The sequence below is a fragment of the Schistocerca piceifrons genome, chromosome 9, assembly GCF_021461385.2.
Source record: "Schistocerca piceifrons isolate TAMUIC-IGC-003096 chromosome 9, iqSchPice1.1, whole genome shotgun sequence".
Taxonomy (NCBI): Eukaryota; Metazoa; Arthropoda; class Insecta; order Orthoptera; family Acrididae; genus Schistocerca; species Schistocerca piceifrons.
Genome location: NC_060146.1, coordinates 34,997,499 through 35,013,737, shown reverse-complemented (window position 1 = coordinate 35,013,737; position 16,239 = coordinate 34,997,499). Strand labels below are relative to the sequence as shown.

The window sequence follows — 16,239 nt, the reverse complement described above, 5'->3', positions numbered from 1 at the left end:
AGCATAGCTGTATAAAGAATTTTTATGTTTTATTATTACTTCTGAGAGGTTATAACAAAGGTGTCTAACAACTAATTCTACCCTATTTTTTTCAGCTCCTATGATATAAATAAACTTCTTCCCAAAATAGACAAGCTGCAGTAGACTCTTATTTGATGCAGCAAGATGTCCAGCATGAGCAAATATATGTTTAATCCTGTTAATGGAGTCCAAAAATCTCTAGTATTAGGAAAAGTTTTGAACTTGATGTTTTAAATATTCAAAAAATTGCTTTAAGTAAATGTTTCAAATGATGAAAATATTGTATTTATGAGAGCTGCAAATACAGCAGAACAGATATCAAGTATTAGCTTAAATGTAAGGCATAAATATAACACCACAATAGAATAGCTTATGGTTAAATCTGAATTAGGTTTCAAATTATTTGGCCATCAATTTAGATGAGACTATTGTAAAGCCAACTCAGATATCAGATTGCTTCAGTTAATTCTTTAATGTTAGCATCAAGGTCTGGCACGGAGTTCCCTCAGCCTTGTGAGGCTATAGAGGAAACTGTTCGAATAAATAAGCAGAAAAATTGACACACAAATTCCGTAAGTGGTATTGTATTGTTCCTGAAAGAAAGAAATTCCCCGCATTGACTGTTAACCATTTACATTTTACTTTTATTTTGTGTACTACAGCATTTTGGCTGTGTAGCCATTGTGAAGCAAAATGATTAACCCATTTACTATGTACGTTTGTCACATATTTTCATGGGCAGCTCATTCTCCTGCACCACTAATTAATGAACAGCTGTCAGTGTGTTGCGTTTGGGTGGGCAGAGCTTGAGTCCTCTGCAAATTTATGTTTTCTACTCCAGTTTTTTCAGGTTGTTTCACTAACCACTTTGTAGTCTGCAGTGTGTACACAGGGTGGTCGAAAAGTTTCTAGCCCGAGGTAGTTACCGTAATGTCTCGAACAAACAATACCACCACCACCACCTATTTTTATGGTGACTCTTTGTGGGTATGCAAGTCAAATTTCGTGGCTCCAGCTTTGTTAGTGTTGCTGCTAGGATGCATTATATACTGTAATGTAAGCAAAATGACAAATATTGAGAGAATGAAGAACCATGCTGTGATTGAATATTTTCATTTGAAGGGGATGGCGCCCAAGGAAATTGCGGAGGACATGTGGAATACACTTAAGGACTGTGCTCCGTCTTGTGCAACAGTGAAAAACTTGTGCCTGATTTCAAATGTGAAAGAATGAGTGTGGAAGATGCGCCTAGGAGCAGAAGGCATGTCACCATTGCCACTGATGAGACAGTGACTCCAATTCACTTTGCAGGATCGTCAAGCAATGTTGCAGCACATTGAAACCACATTTGGAATATCCCATGGACATTATCATGATATTCTTGTGGATATTCTGGGTATGCCGAAAGTTTCATCTCGTCTGGTCCCGAAAGACTTGAATGCAGATCAGAGATGGGAGCATGAGCAGTGTTATGAAGAAATCATCTGTCAATTTGAAGTAGATGAAGACGGCTTTCTTGCAAAGTATGTGACAGTGGTTGAAATGTGGGTTCGCCACTTTGATCCTGAGACAAAACAATTGTCACAGCAGTGGAAACATCCTTCATCCCCTACCCCAAAAGAGTTCTGGGTGCAGTAATCAGTCGGTAAGGTGATGGCATTGGTCTTCATGGATGCTGAAGGGGTAATTATGATGGATTACTTGCAAAAGGGTGTAACTATCAATGCATCACATTATTGCGCCCTCCTGCAGCATTCGAGAGAAGAGATAAAGAAAGAAAGGTGTGGGAAAATTGGCGTGCAGAGTTCTTTTGCGTCAAGATAATGCACCAGCACACAAAGCTCTCGCAACACTGGAAAATCTGCGTGACTGCAGGTTCGAATTATGTCATCTGCTATTTTCTCCAGATTTAGCTCCATCAGACTTATTTCTTTCCCAAACCTAAAAAAATACCTCAAAGGATGATGCTTTAACAGTGAAGAAGCAGTGATTGATTCTGTGAATGCTTGGTTGGACTCAAAATTGAAACCTTTTATTTGAATGGTTTGCAGAAGTTATCTGAGAATGCGTGCAAGTGTGTTAGTGTACATTGGTATTATATTGAAAATAAATTTGTGTTATGAAATATCTGTCATTCTTTATTTGTTAGGCTATAAACTTTTTGACCCGCCACCCCTTGTATATGCCCTAGGACAACTGCGAAATGTGGGGAAAAAGCAGTAATTTTTTCGTCTGGGAAGAACCTGGAAATTTTCTCAATACCAGGAATTTTTCATTGTTTTAGTTTTCAGTTAAATTTTTGTAGTTTTGTCTAGCAATAGCTGATACTTTAATGAAGAATTGTACTTCAGCCCACTACTGCAGAATAATACTGCCGCAATAAAATATAAACGAGAGGATAACACTAAAATAAAACTCCAATTGCAAAGAAAATGTGCAATTTACAGCAGCAAAACACAGTGCACACACAAGAGTATGCTGACAACGAAATGTGTGACAGGCTTTATGAGAAAAACTGTGGAGTAACAACAAACTGCTTTTGATGAGCGTATCACAACTGTTTGCTTTTGTAACAGGTCACAAGAAAATATTGCAAATGGTGGTTTGAGAAGGATGAATTATGTTGCTTTTGAGAATATGCGATCAGTTTCTTAACTCACTGAGTGTTTGACTGTCATTTGAGACTTAACTCTTTGAGGGCTGACCGCTTAGAAAAATTTTGAGCCCAGAAGACTAGCCATTTATGCTGTTATTGCAGAAGAAGTTGAGTAGCACCGTCACTTGGTGTAGCGGTTATGACACTAGAGTCCCTAAACTGTTGCATGGAGGGTTAGGAGTTCAAAACTCCCCTGAACTATAAAATTTTAATTTCTATATTCGGTTCGAGGACATCGTAGAAGTATCCACAAATATCAAGAATCATTGTACTGGGATTTTCTGTAACTGTATATATACTGTATGTGTTCTGGCCGGAGGCAGTTCGCTCCGTGCTCTTGTATGTGCAAGTCCTGACTAAACCTACATTAAGTGAAGTTAGTGTTCGTCATTCATGTAGTTACACCTTCTTCTACGTGACACTATTACTTAAAACTTTACTGGCACATTTGTGTTTGATATTTCTTAAAGGGTAACATATGGTAAAAAAGACCAAGTTTCAAGGTTAGTTCTTCATATTTATTTTACTTCTTTCTTAGATTACAAATTGTGCAATAATTATGACAAAAAGAATGATTATTGGGAGAGGGGGAAGGGCAAGGTGAGTTCTTGAGAAATTTCACATGTAATTGGCTTTTCTGTGGAGAAGTCAGAGTGCTCAACAGAACTATAGTGCACAGCAGAGAAATTTATAATCGTGCTTGTCAGAAGTATTCAGATACTGCAGTTTTCAAGTTGTGCTCTTAGGATCCAGCCTGACAACACCCTTGGAAAAAAAACGGCAAAAAAATTTGATGACCAGTATTATATGTGAAAGCTTAGCAGTTCTCGTGGCTATACTGTATGTATATCAATTTAAACTGTTAACTTTTCCTATTTAAGTGTTTGCACTACTTAACAGTGATGTTACTTGGCTGACTGAAAAGCACATCATGTAGCACAATCTCAATTTCAGTGCTTCGTAAGGTACTGTGCTGTATTTGGTGGAATTCGTATTTGTACTTTTGTAATAGGAAAACATGTAGTCTACATGTTACTGTGCTTCAAAGACTCGCCAAAATACACTGCTTTTTGCTGACTTTCATTTCCTAAAGTGCTGGGAAGTTACACTGGTGTATAAAACCGTTACGTGTCAAAGCATTTATTATTTCAACAGCTGTTACAGAAGGTATAGTGTCAGTTAACATGGAAAAAAAAAGTCCTTTCACTCTTGGTGTTGCATGTTTTCAACTGAAAAAAGTGTGTTTTCACTCAGGAATATTTTTAATCAGGGAAATCTGGGAAAATCCAGGAATTGTTTTTCTTATCTGCATATAAACCCCCCACCCTTTCCTCCCTAGCAACGTGCCTCTCCCCATTGTTTGCAGAACAGTATTCAATTTGTAATTTTTTTTCCCACTAAAAATCAAAGTATAGTTGCTTTAAATCAAAACTGGTAAAACAGACAAATTCTAAATTTCTTAGAAGCATAGTTTTGAAAGCTCTTTAGTCTACCAAAAGCACTCAAGGCCATTTTTAACTCTTGTCTTTATTTCTTTTCCCTCCATTGTGTCATTAATAAGTCAACTGGTCCAGATGTAATCCAGTTCGGTTTTAGAGGAAGTACTCTTCAGCATTAGCCCTTTATGTCTTTTGAATTTACTGCAAATCTCTCGACCAGCACAAAGACCCAAGTGCAGGTGTCTTGTGTATAAAAGAGTAAAAGAATGGACCTGCAAAATTACACACCAATATCCTCAATCTGGTACCCCGTGCCGCGGAATTTGAATCCCCGCCAGACATCATGGACGTCGAAGACCCATAGAGGTCTCTGTACCATCATGCCGTAAGCTGTGGCGGCGCGCGCCTCCTGGCCCGCATTTAGAGTGAGGGTGCCACAGTGGAACACGTGGTTGCAGCAGTCAGTAGCGGCGTCTCCGATCGAGTACTTAAGCACCTGCCTGTCGCTCAGCCTGCCGGTCTAACCTTGCGTACGTCTCAGGACATATCGCCTCGCTTTAGACAGTGTATTGACTTTTGTGCTTTCTTTACGAGTGGACGTGGTTGTATTGTTTGGTTTTCTTGACTCTGTTGTCCGTTCTTGTTGTGTCATAAGGTCCTTCGTTGGTCGTGTCCGTCCTCTCCCATTGTGTTGTTGTTCGCGGGCCGCTCCGCGGGTCCCGCCACGTTTCCGTCACTACAACCCTGCAACTGTTCCAGTCGCCGTTACAACATTTTGGCGACGAGGTAAACGGTGGTCATTGTTGGTATGGAGGCGATGTTGGTCTGTCTGCTGGAGCAACAGCAGCAGCATCTTACAAAAGTCGCTGCAGTTGCTAACAGACAAAGTCGATGCCTGGGACACATTATCACAACAGCTTCAGAGTCCTCGGGTGTCCGATGCTTTCTCACGTCCACCCTTTAATGACGCTAACGAGGACTGGGAAACCTACTTACATTGGCTGAAACAACATTTCACGGCTTTTCAAGTCATGGACGACTTCTTGCAGCGGTCATTGTTTTTGTCTTGTGCCTCCCTGGACATGTTCTTTCTTCTCTGCAAGTTGGCACCGTTGTCCGATCCTGTGGCTCTCTCTTTCCAGGAGATCTGCCTTTTTCCGACAAACTATTATTCCCAACGCTACCATGTTGTCGCCTCTCGGCTGGTGTTCCACCAGTACCATAAACAGCCTGGTCAGTGGTATCGTTCCTGGGTCACAGAGTTGCAGGGTGTCAGCCGTCAATGCGATTTTACTTGCACCAATCAGCAGTGTAAGGCTTCGTATGCAGACTCCCTGATCCGGGATGTGGTGGTTCTGCTGGCTCCCGATCCTGAGGTCCGTACTGCGGCGTTGAAACTCGACAACCCCTCCTCGGAAGACATTCTCCGCATTGCCCACTCCTTTGAAATTGCTCAAGCAGGTAACGAGTGTCTCATGGCGTGACTGCATGTGGCGGCGATCGCGGCGTCACGGCGGGTGCCGCCCTTGCGACGTTTACGTGGCCCGGCTGACAGAGGCCAGTGCCGTCGGGACTCCTCGTTGTCCAACGTCTCTATGGCATTGGCGCTTTCGGTCACTCCTTGTCGCCGGTTGCGCGGCCCACTTCCGTCTTGCCCACAGTGCTTTACTGTACATTCGCGCGCAGATTGTCCCCACCGCTGGAAAACATGCATGCTGTGTAAGAAGGGGGGCCACATCCAATCGATTTGTCGTAGTCGCTCGACTCGCTCCAGTCCTGCCCCTCCTGGGCCTCAAGATACAGTCCGTGCTCTGAAATCAGTTGTCCCACAGGACGACCCGTCAGTGCGGAAGCTTTTCCTCACGCTCCGGATTTTCACTGAGGATGTCAGTTTTCAGGTCAACACTGGGGCCACCGTCTCCCTGATTAATGTGGTGACATATACCCGGCTGGGCTCTCCTGCGTTGCCGCCTCCCTCTCACCTTTTGGTCGCCTACGGAGACGGTTCCATTCCCTGTCGTGGGCAGTTTGTCATGCAGGTGATGTACAAGAGTGTTCCCCGACTCCTTACCCTCTTTGTCATCGACCATCTGTCGGCTTCAAATATATTTGGCCTGGATGCGTTTCAACTGTTTGGATTTTCAATTTCCGATGAAGTTAAGGTCGTTTCCACAGCTTTTCCCTTTCAGGACTTGGACGATCTGTGCTCTGCTTTTGCGTCGTTGTTTTCACCGGATCTCGGATGTGCTTCCGGCTTTCAGGCGCACATCACCCTACGGCCCCCTTCCGGTGGCCTTACGGCCAGCGGTCAAGCAGGAACCTGATCGGCTCCGAGCCGCTGGCATGCTGGAGCCTGTCACTTACAGTGCATGGGCGACACCACTGGTGGTCATGTGGAAACCCAATGGGTCCCTTTGGCGGTGAGGGGACTTCGGCACTACAGTCAATGCTCAATCCCTCACTGATACCCCATTTCCCGACAGGAAGACCTTCTTGCCGAGCTTGCCGGGGGAGAGTATTTTTCCAAGATCGATCTGGCTGAGTCATACCACCAATTGCCCTTGGTTGCCGAATCTCAGAACATCATGGTTATCAACACGCCTTTCAGATTGTATAAGTACAAGCTCCTTCCCTTTGGTGTCTCTTCGGTGCCGGCCATATTCCAGCGATTCCTGGAGCAGCTTACACAGCCTATCCCTGCCTGTGTGAATTATCTGGATGACATCTTGGTCACTGGGCATTCCCGCTAGGAACATTTGCAAAACCTCAGCACCTCATTTCACGCTGTGCAGTCTGCTGGTTTACGCTGTTGGCTGGACAAGTGTTATTTTTCAACCAGAAGTGCAATACTTAGGCCACTGGCTTAGCAAAGATGGCATTTACCCTTCGGGTTGTAATGTCGCAGCCATTGAGGCCCTTCCTCGTCCCAAAGACTTATCTGAACTCCAGGTGTTTTGGGGCAAGGTTACTTATTACTTGCTCCACGCTGCCTCTGTTGCTCAACCCCTCAATCACTTGCGTCACAAAGGGATACCTTTTGATTAGACCCCTGCCTGTGACCAGGCTTTTCTCCGTTTAAAGGCGATGCTGAAGTCCGCCCCTTGTCTTATACCCCTTTTCTCTGGACCGCCTCTTGGTTGTGGCGGCTGATGCGTCGGCATACAGGATTAGGCCGTTCTTGCACACCGGGAAGCCGATGGCTCAGAACAGCCCATCACTTATGGCTCTCAGACGTTGACCCCAACACAATGGAACTACTCCCAGATTGAAAAGGAGGCTCTGGTGATCGTGTTCGCTGTCCAAAAATTTCACACCTATCTCTTTGGGGCAATGTTCACCCTCCTGACGGACCATATACCCTTAGTTACACTGTTCAGACCCCACTCTCACCTTCCAGAGCAGACGGCTCAACGTCTCCAGCGCTGGGCATTGTTTTTACGTAATTATGTTTACACCATCTGGTATAAGCCCACCGCCCACCATGCTAACGCGGACACTTTGTCACGTCTCCCAGCGGGCCCCGATCCTGCCTTTGACCAACAGGAGGTCCACTGCTTTCACATTGATTCCGCCCGCTGGGATGCGCTGGACGGTCTGCCTCTTATGCATGCTCACATTGCTGTGGCTACCCACCACGACCCTGTCTTGCAACAGGTTCTCAACTACGTGGTCCACGGGTGGCCGTCCTACGTCACTCATTGGATGCAGTCCGATTTCGGCCCTTGGCGCCAAGTGTCCCACGCTCTCCGTGGTCGATGATGTCCTTCTGTTGGCCACGGAGTCCGATGCCCATCGGGTGGTCACCCCTCCAGCTTTGTGGCTTCGGGTGCTCATTTTGTTACACCGCGGCCACTGGGGTATGTCCCGTATGAAAGTTTTGGCTCACTGGAATGTGTATTGGCCCAACATCGATGGCGATGTTGAGCAACTGGTCCGTGCGTGCACTGTCTGTGCGCGTCACCAGGCGAGTCCCACTCTGTCATTTGCAGCCTGGCCTGTACCTCACCGTCCCTGGGATCGCATCCATATCGATTTTGCGGGCCCGTTTTTGGGGTCCATGTGGTTACTCATTGTTTATGCTTACTCCAAATATCCATATGTTGTCCGAATGGCATCCACCACCATGGAGGCTACACTCACGGCCCTGGCCCAGGTTCTCGCCATTGAGGGTCTGCCACACATATTGGTCTCCGATAACGGTCCCCAATTCACAGCGTCCTCCTTCGACGACTTCTGTCAGGCCAACGGTATCAAACATATCCGTAGCCCACCTTTCCATCCTTCATCCAATGGCGCGGTGGAGAGGCTTGTCCGCACTTTTAAACAACAGTTGCCTAAGGTGATCGACACATCTCCAACCACGTCGGCCTTCACCCTGTTTTTGAGCACCTATTACACTATGCCCATTGACTATGCCCATGCCCCTGCTGATGCCATTCTCCTCCTCCCGCCCCCACTCACGGTCCTCGCAGCGGTACGCCCCTGGCACGGCCGTATGGGCCCACGAGTAAGGGTGCGAGGCGGGTTGGACACCCGCCACGGTCGTCACGGCCCATGGGCGGCGTGTGACATTGGTGCAGACATCGAAAGGCTTGGAGCGCCGCCATCATAATCGGCTCCACCCGCATGCCGCCACGAGACTGGCGCCGCCGCCTCTGTCCCTACCTCCTTCAGGTACGGACGTAGTCCTCGAGTCACCGTCCCTGCCCCCGGTTGCCGTCTCCTCGAGGGCCTGCTGCCGGCCCTCTCCACCTCCGGGTGGATCGGCGGCCTCCTCCCCCGCCCTGGACTCTGGATCGGCTGTCATGGATACCTCGGGCGTCACTTCCTCCCCACCAATAGCGGTTGATGAGCCCGGCTCCTCTTCCCACTGCCGCTCGCCTTGGCACCGTCCGGTGCGTTTCCGCCCCTATGCGCAAGTTTCAGGGGGGAGGGATCTGGTACCGCGTGCCGCGGAATTTGAATCCCCACCAGATGTCATGGACTTCGAAGACCCATAGAGGTCTCTGTACCATCGCGCCGTAAGCTGTGACGGTGAGTGCCTCCCGGCCCGCATTTAGAGTGAGGGTGCCACAGTGGAACACGTGGTTGCAGCAGCCAATAGTGGCGTCCCCGATCGAGTACTTAAACGCCTGCCTGTTGCTCAGCCTGCCAGTCTAACCTTGCGTACGTCTCAGGACATATCACCTCGCATTAGACAGTGTATTGTCTTTCGTGTTTTCTTTACGAGTGGTTGTGGTTGTCTTGTTTGGTTTTCTTGACTCTGTTGTCTGTTGTTGTTGTTGTGTGGTAAGGTCCTTCGTTGGTCGTGTCAGTCCTCTCCCGTTGTGTTGTTGTTCGCGTGCTGCTCCGCGGGTCCTGCCGCATTTCCGCCACTACAACCCCGCGAGTGTTCCGATCGCCGTTACAACAGTTAACATTGCTGTGCTGGAGAATTTTTGACCATATCATACGTTTGAATGTAATAAATTTCCTTGAGACAGTGCAGACCTAGAAAGCACTGCTTGTGCAAAAATCAGCATTTCCTTTTCTCACACATTGGCCTGCAAACTGTAGATGTAGGGCAAAAGGCAGATCCCATATTCTTAAATTTCTGGGAAGCGTTTGGCACTGTGCCCCACTGCAGGTTATTAACAAAGGTCTGAGTATACGGATTAGGTTCCCAGTATGTGATTGGTTCAAAGAGTTCATAAGGAAAAGAAGCCAGCGTGTTGTCCTGGATGGCAAGTGCTCATCAGAGATAAGGATGTCTCATCAGGAGTACCCCAGGGAAGTGTGACAGGACTGTTTTTGTTCTGTATATACATAAACAACCTGATGGATAGGATGAGCTCCAGTCTGATGTGGCTTATGATGTAGTGTATGGGAGAGTGTTGCTTAGTGACTGTTGATGGATGGAGGATGACTTAAATGGAAAGGTCCCCCTGGGTCAGATTGACTTTTTGAAAGCAATTATACAGTGGTATAGATTAGGGTCCTAGGTGTCACACACTGCAGACATTCATCAAAGTGTACCCACGTTATCGACAAATAAAAATTTTGGATTTTGCTTAATACTCTAGAGTTGTAAAAATATTAATATACTGCAGAGTGGTGGTGTAGTTTAGTGGCTTAAGATATGTACCTGACATGAAAAAGACTGGGTTTGAATCAAGTCAGGTGTTTTAAAACTGTTTATTTTTAAACCTTCATTGAAATAAATTTGATCATTATTTTTATTTAATCAATTGGTGTAAATGTAATTTTTTCATTTCTAATCCTTTCTACTGTCATTTTACTCCTCATATTAAATTTTTCATTTGCTCTCATCTCCTTCATTTGAATCTTTGCCAGTGTGATTTTTATGTATTAACATTGATTTAATTTCTTCTATTTTATCATCTTATATTACAGTCCACGTTATTGAATTCAGTATTTCTGTTGCTGATTTTGCTTGAATTAAGTTTTCTCTGTAATCTGTTCTTTCATGAATTTAGTTTTCTTTATAATCTGTTCTTTCGTTTAAATCTTGCAGATGGATTATTTTGACCATAACGCAACAAGAATTTGTTTTAAATGTTTATATGATAATAACAATCTAAAAAAAGTGTATCTTGTAACGAAAAACGTGTTTTGGAAACATTGAGCCAGTGAGGTAAATTATTTCAGCTTTCGTTTTTTAACTGAGGGATAAAACGCTTTCAGATATTTAAATTTTATGATTGACAGATAAGAATAATTAAATTCACATGTAGAAAGATACCAAATGAAAAACTAATTATAGAAAGAAGAAACGAGAGCAAATAAAGTTAGTGTGGTGATTAAAATAATGTGGCAAAGGATTAGAAATAAAAGAATTACATTTAAACCAGTTACTTGAATAAACATAATGATAAGTCATTGCACAAGCTTTAGGACATCAATGATGGATCTCTAACCACTGTTCTGCAACACTGATCTGGATAACACTATTATTTTTAAGACTAGAGAATCACACGAAATCGTTTTTCATCATTTTCCTGCAAACGTGGGCCCTATAGAACAAATGGCTCCAGGATGTGGCACGTGGGACTCTGACCCACACCAACATATAGCTGCTTTAAAAATGTTGATCCTGCCATTGGGGACCTCTCCTTGTGGCAACTTGCTCTAAATGTAGATAAATGTAAGTTAATGCACGTGAGTAGGAAAAACAATTCTGTACTTGACACAATCAGATCAATTGAAAATTTAGGCATGACATTGGAAAATAATAAATGATAGGATGAGCGCATAAGGTCGATAGTAGAGAAGGTGAATGGTCGACTTCGGTTTATTGGGAGAATTCTAGGAAAATGTAGCTCATTTATAAACGAGATCACATGTAGGAGACTAGTGTGACCCGTTCTTCAGTACTGCTTGAGTGTTTGGAATCCTCACCAGGCCAGATTAAAGGAAGACATCGAAGCAATTCAGAGGCAAAATGTTAGATTTCTTACCAACTAGGTTTGATCAATACACGAGAATTAAGGAGATGCCTTGTAAACCCAAATGGGAATCCCTAGAGGAAGATCAAATTCTTTTCGCGAAACACTATTAAGAAAATAGAGAACTGGTATTTGCAGCAGAACGATTGCACTGCTGCCAACTTACATTTCGTATAAGAATCGTGAAGGCAAGACAAAATAAGAGAATTTAGGGCTTTTACAGAGACGTGTAAGCAATCTCTTTTTCCCTTGCTTCATTTGCGAGTGGAACAGGAAAGGAAGTGACTAGTAGCAGTACAAAGTAACCTCCACGATGTAATTTATCTTGAAATACCCTAAATACAAAAAATTGTCGATTAGTTCAATGAGCTTTCATATTTTATTTACAATTTGCTTTTTGATTATATATCATGTCAGTCTTATTACAATTTATTTTCAGGCGTACTTTTAAAATTCCTCTGTTACAGTCTTCCAGTGACACTTGGATAAGAATGTTACAGTGTCATCAGAAAAAGAAAGTAGTCCCATTATGTTCTGCAAGCATATAGCTGTTCTTATTTTTCTTGTTTTAGGAATCTGAAAGCTTGCTTTAGATTCTCCATTAAATGATTTCATTCATAAGTTGCAAATGAATCTTTTGTAAGAGTTCTTAAATTAGACTTGATCATAGTGAATCGCCATAACAAAGTAAATGTTATGTGACTTCCCGTAAGAGTTTGAGGGAATTACAGAATTTAGAAATTTTTGACAGTAGACACAGAAATTATTACATTATTGGAAAAACAAAAATTCCTTTGAATTGGGATGCTTTTTTCCATCATTTGAATGCAGCTTTCATTGAATTGACAATGTCGTACTGTCACTAACTGTATTCTTATTTCTCTTGCCATATATACAGGGTGTCCCATGTATCCTGCTCACCCAAAATAACTTTTTTTTCTGGTGCTTTAAATGAAAAATTGTTTCAACCTGTGTTTTTTAACATCACTGGACAGTTCTTGCTGAGAGTGTACATTTTATGTACACCCATAGATGTAGGAGACATGGCATAGAGATTAAATTTTTAAATTGGAATTGTATAAATTATATTGAAGGGTCTCATCCTCTCCAAGAGCTTTTCAAAACCGTATCACATTCTACCATCTTATCCAAGAAACTAGTAACAATGATAAATAATACATAAGTTCTCTAATTTAAATAGCCGTTCAGTATGTTTCATTATCTAAATCATTTAACCTCTTCAAGGTGTGTGTGAACATTTTACAAATTACCTGTAAACATAGAATGCTACAGTACTTCACTGTACAGTAATTGGATCTTGTTATTGTACAGTACTGTATTACAGTACTTATGACAGAGCTCTGTGTTAAGATGTGTCAGAAGTAATACACAAAACCCACACCTCTACTACAACACTACATTGGGAACGTAATGTGCACAATTAAGACAGTAAACAGCTCTTCCTTCAAAACCTGTGTACTCTTTATAGTTCGCACATCTACGTTTTATTGACAAAAATGGTACAGTGTAATACATTTTTGAAAATCTCTTGGAGAGAATAAGTGTATTCTTGAATAAAAAGTACATGGTTCCGTTTTAAAAATATAGCCTCTATCCCATATCTCCTACATCTGTGGGGATACATAAAACATTTATCCTCAACAAGAACTACCTAATGAAGTTAAGAAACATTGGTTGAAACACTTTTTCATTTAATGCATTGGAAAAAAGTTATTCTGAGTGAGCAAGATAAATGGGACACCCTGTATATGAAAGGAAGTGAATAGTAATACATCAGTTCATATTTTTCATAACACCCAACAAGAAACAACATGAGGCCCAAAGGAGCCTTTGGCTGTTATCTCTCTCTCAGACCATTGTCTCAGGTGTGATCAGTGGAGTCTAGCAGAGACCAGCAACCAGATACAAACATCTTCTGGTGTGGTGTCTGCACACACCCTTACCAAACAAGAAAGTGTTGGTATGTTGATAGACACAATAAAAAACATACAAACACACACACACAAATTTCAAGCTTTCGCAACCCAAGGTTGCTTCATTGTGTGTGTGTGTGTGTGTGTGTGTGTGTGTGTGTGTGTTGCATTCCCTCAATCTCCACTCATCAGTATCCAAGACCTTCAGAAGCAAAACAAACAACATAATCAGAAGCAACAAATCATTATGTAATATAAAAGAGCTGGAAGATTTGGGGATAAATGACAAGACGAGAGAACTTGTACAACGAATGTTAATGAACACCCACTAATAATTGACTGGGCGTCACACACATAAAATTTATTGTACAGAATATAAATCATCGTTCTTCTTGTACAGTTTGTAGTGCCTGTCTGGGTCTGTTTGGAAGATAAACCTTTCCATCTTTTTCTGTAATTCCACCACATTTTTCCCTCTACTCCGTCCCAGTCTTCTCCTCTCTTTATAGCACATTCCTCCACTCCGATGATGTATTGTCTCTTGGCCTTCCTCTAGGTTTCTTGCCTCCTACATAATTGCATATGAGCCTCTCTTGAAATTCCTGCCAACACCCATTTTTTTAACATGCTCATTGCATATTAACCTTGTCTTTTCTGTAGTCTCTTGCACAGGCTTCTCTTTCACTATTTCTGTGGTGGTCTCATTCCTTACTCTGTCTGTTCTGGTAGCTCCTTTGAAAGTTTCCTCTTTCAAGCCCGTAACCTGCTCTTGTGCCTTTTCTTCATTAACCACGTTTCTGATGCATACGTGAGTACTGGAGTGTAATATACTCGGTATAACACTTGTTCGGTTTGTGGCAGTACCTCCTTGCTCCAGAACAGGCTTCTCACATTGCAGAAATCCATGTGTCTGCCTTCCACTTCTGGTAATCTCCTTATCATTTCTCCTACTTTCTCCTTTTATGCTTCCCAAGTATTTGAAATACGAGTTGTCATATCATAAATACAAAACTTGTAGTAATGTTGTAAGAAAGTTATTATAGAATCTCAGGCAACCCTCTAACCTTTTAGAATCCCATGTAGAATCTCAGGTAACCCAATGTTCGTGCACCCTCCACCGAACAGTTTTCCCTTCCTCTGCCCTGTCACCCCCTCCCAATTCACGGCCCATGTTGCCTTCAGCATGTGCCACTACACATCGACTGCTACAATCTTGCTAGGCCATTTTCCAGACCCCCTAACCTGCAAATGGCTGCGTCCCTGTGAGCCACTAGCCACCCACCCTACCTCCCACCTCCCTCTCCCTCTCTCTCTGTCCACACTACCCGATATGATCCCCACCACAACCAGTCCACTTGATGAAAAATAGCAGCGACACTGTTAGTCTATCCAGCACCGTGTGGCAGCAAGGGTGTGTTTGTTTTTTATTGTAGCTCATCAAATGATAACTACAGAAGTTAGCATGTTGTCTTTCTTTTGTGTGTGCCTGTCAACAACTCAATGCTTCTGCTTTTCGGTGAGTGGTCTTCTTTAAACCTATAGAACATCAAGTATGGTATACAAAAACAGTTATTGATCATTTAAAAAGCTATTTTTAGGGTAGGTTGCTACTCACTGCGTAGGGGAAGTGTTGAATAGCGGACAGGCACATTCGGTAGTGTAGTGTTAGGTATTTAACTATTGGACAAAGTCATTTATGAAGGACTTTGCTCAAATGCCAAAAATTTAAAACTACAGTGGATGTTTCTCTGTGTGTAATTTGTTTATGACAATTAATAGTAGTACCGAGTTTAAATTTTGTTTGTTTTGCAGGTCTTCTTGCCTGGTATGGCTGAGATAATGACGCTGTATGATCAGCTGACTGAACACCCTGTTCTGGGCTCAAGGGCAGGCAAATTTCTGCTTGTTCCTCTCCATTCATCCCTCTCAAGTGACGAGCAGGCACTTGTGTTCAGGTGATTAAATACAGCTACTGTGTCACTGTGGGTAACAGGGTAACATTTATTTTCCAAAAAAGAGTTTCTCCTTATGGTGGTGTTATCTTATGACCATTTCACTGTGTGCCAAAGCAGGAAGAGCTCACAAAAAGTGTATGTTTTGGACTAGTAATATGCGGGGTGAACCTCAACTACAGGTACAAGCACTGTGAGGGGATTTGCTGTGCAAAATAAGGTAGAAGACATTGTACTACCTATGTTGTTACTTGTAAGTGTGCTAGGTATTCTTAGCTGTTGACACTGCAAATGTTTTTAACTGAAAACTCGCACAAGAAAGTACAGCATTTCTGTGAGTAATGTTTGTTTTAGTTAGTTATTTGCATGTTAGCGGAGCATAATGGCAACCTCTCTCTATGATTTGGAATGAATTACTTTTACAATTATTACTGTACATCGTATAGGTGGAAAAATGTGTCAGGATGATGACCATTTAAACAATTTCTTAATGTAAGGATCTTTTATCTTGCATACAATAATTTATACTGAACCATGCTGGTGTCCAAAATTAAAGGAACAACAATTTTGCAAGGTTGTTTTTATTTTGACACAAAACAGTGTAAACAGATGAAAGTAGAAATAATGTACAAAACACGAACATGATCTACTGCAACATGCACAACAGTAGATAAAAATGTTCTTTGTTTTTTTTTTCCAACTTAACCTATTTGCACACACATTCTGACAATTGATTCATGTGCTCAGTTTGTGGTGCGACCATCTCTGACAGCAACACAGGACTGACAGCAA

The 16,239-nt window shown here is 42.8% G+C and overlaps 1 protein-coding gene across 1 annotated transcript in view; it reads left to right on the top strand.

The window, feature by feature from the left end:
• Positions 1-16,239, top strand: part of LOC124716912 (putative ATP-dependent RNA helicase DHX57) — a 232,224-nt gene that overhangs the window by 124,042 nt on the left and 91,943 nt on the right. Inside the window, exon 15 of the mRNA XM_047243480.1 lies at positions 15,308-15,450. Coding sequence (XP_047099436.1) covers positions 15,308-15,450 — 143 coding nt within the window. The remainder of the gene's footprint in view (positions 1-15,307; positions 15,451-16,239) is intronic.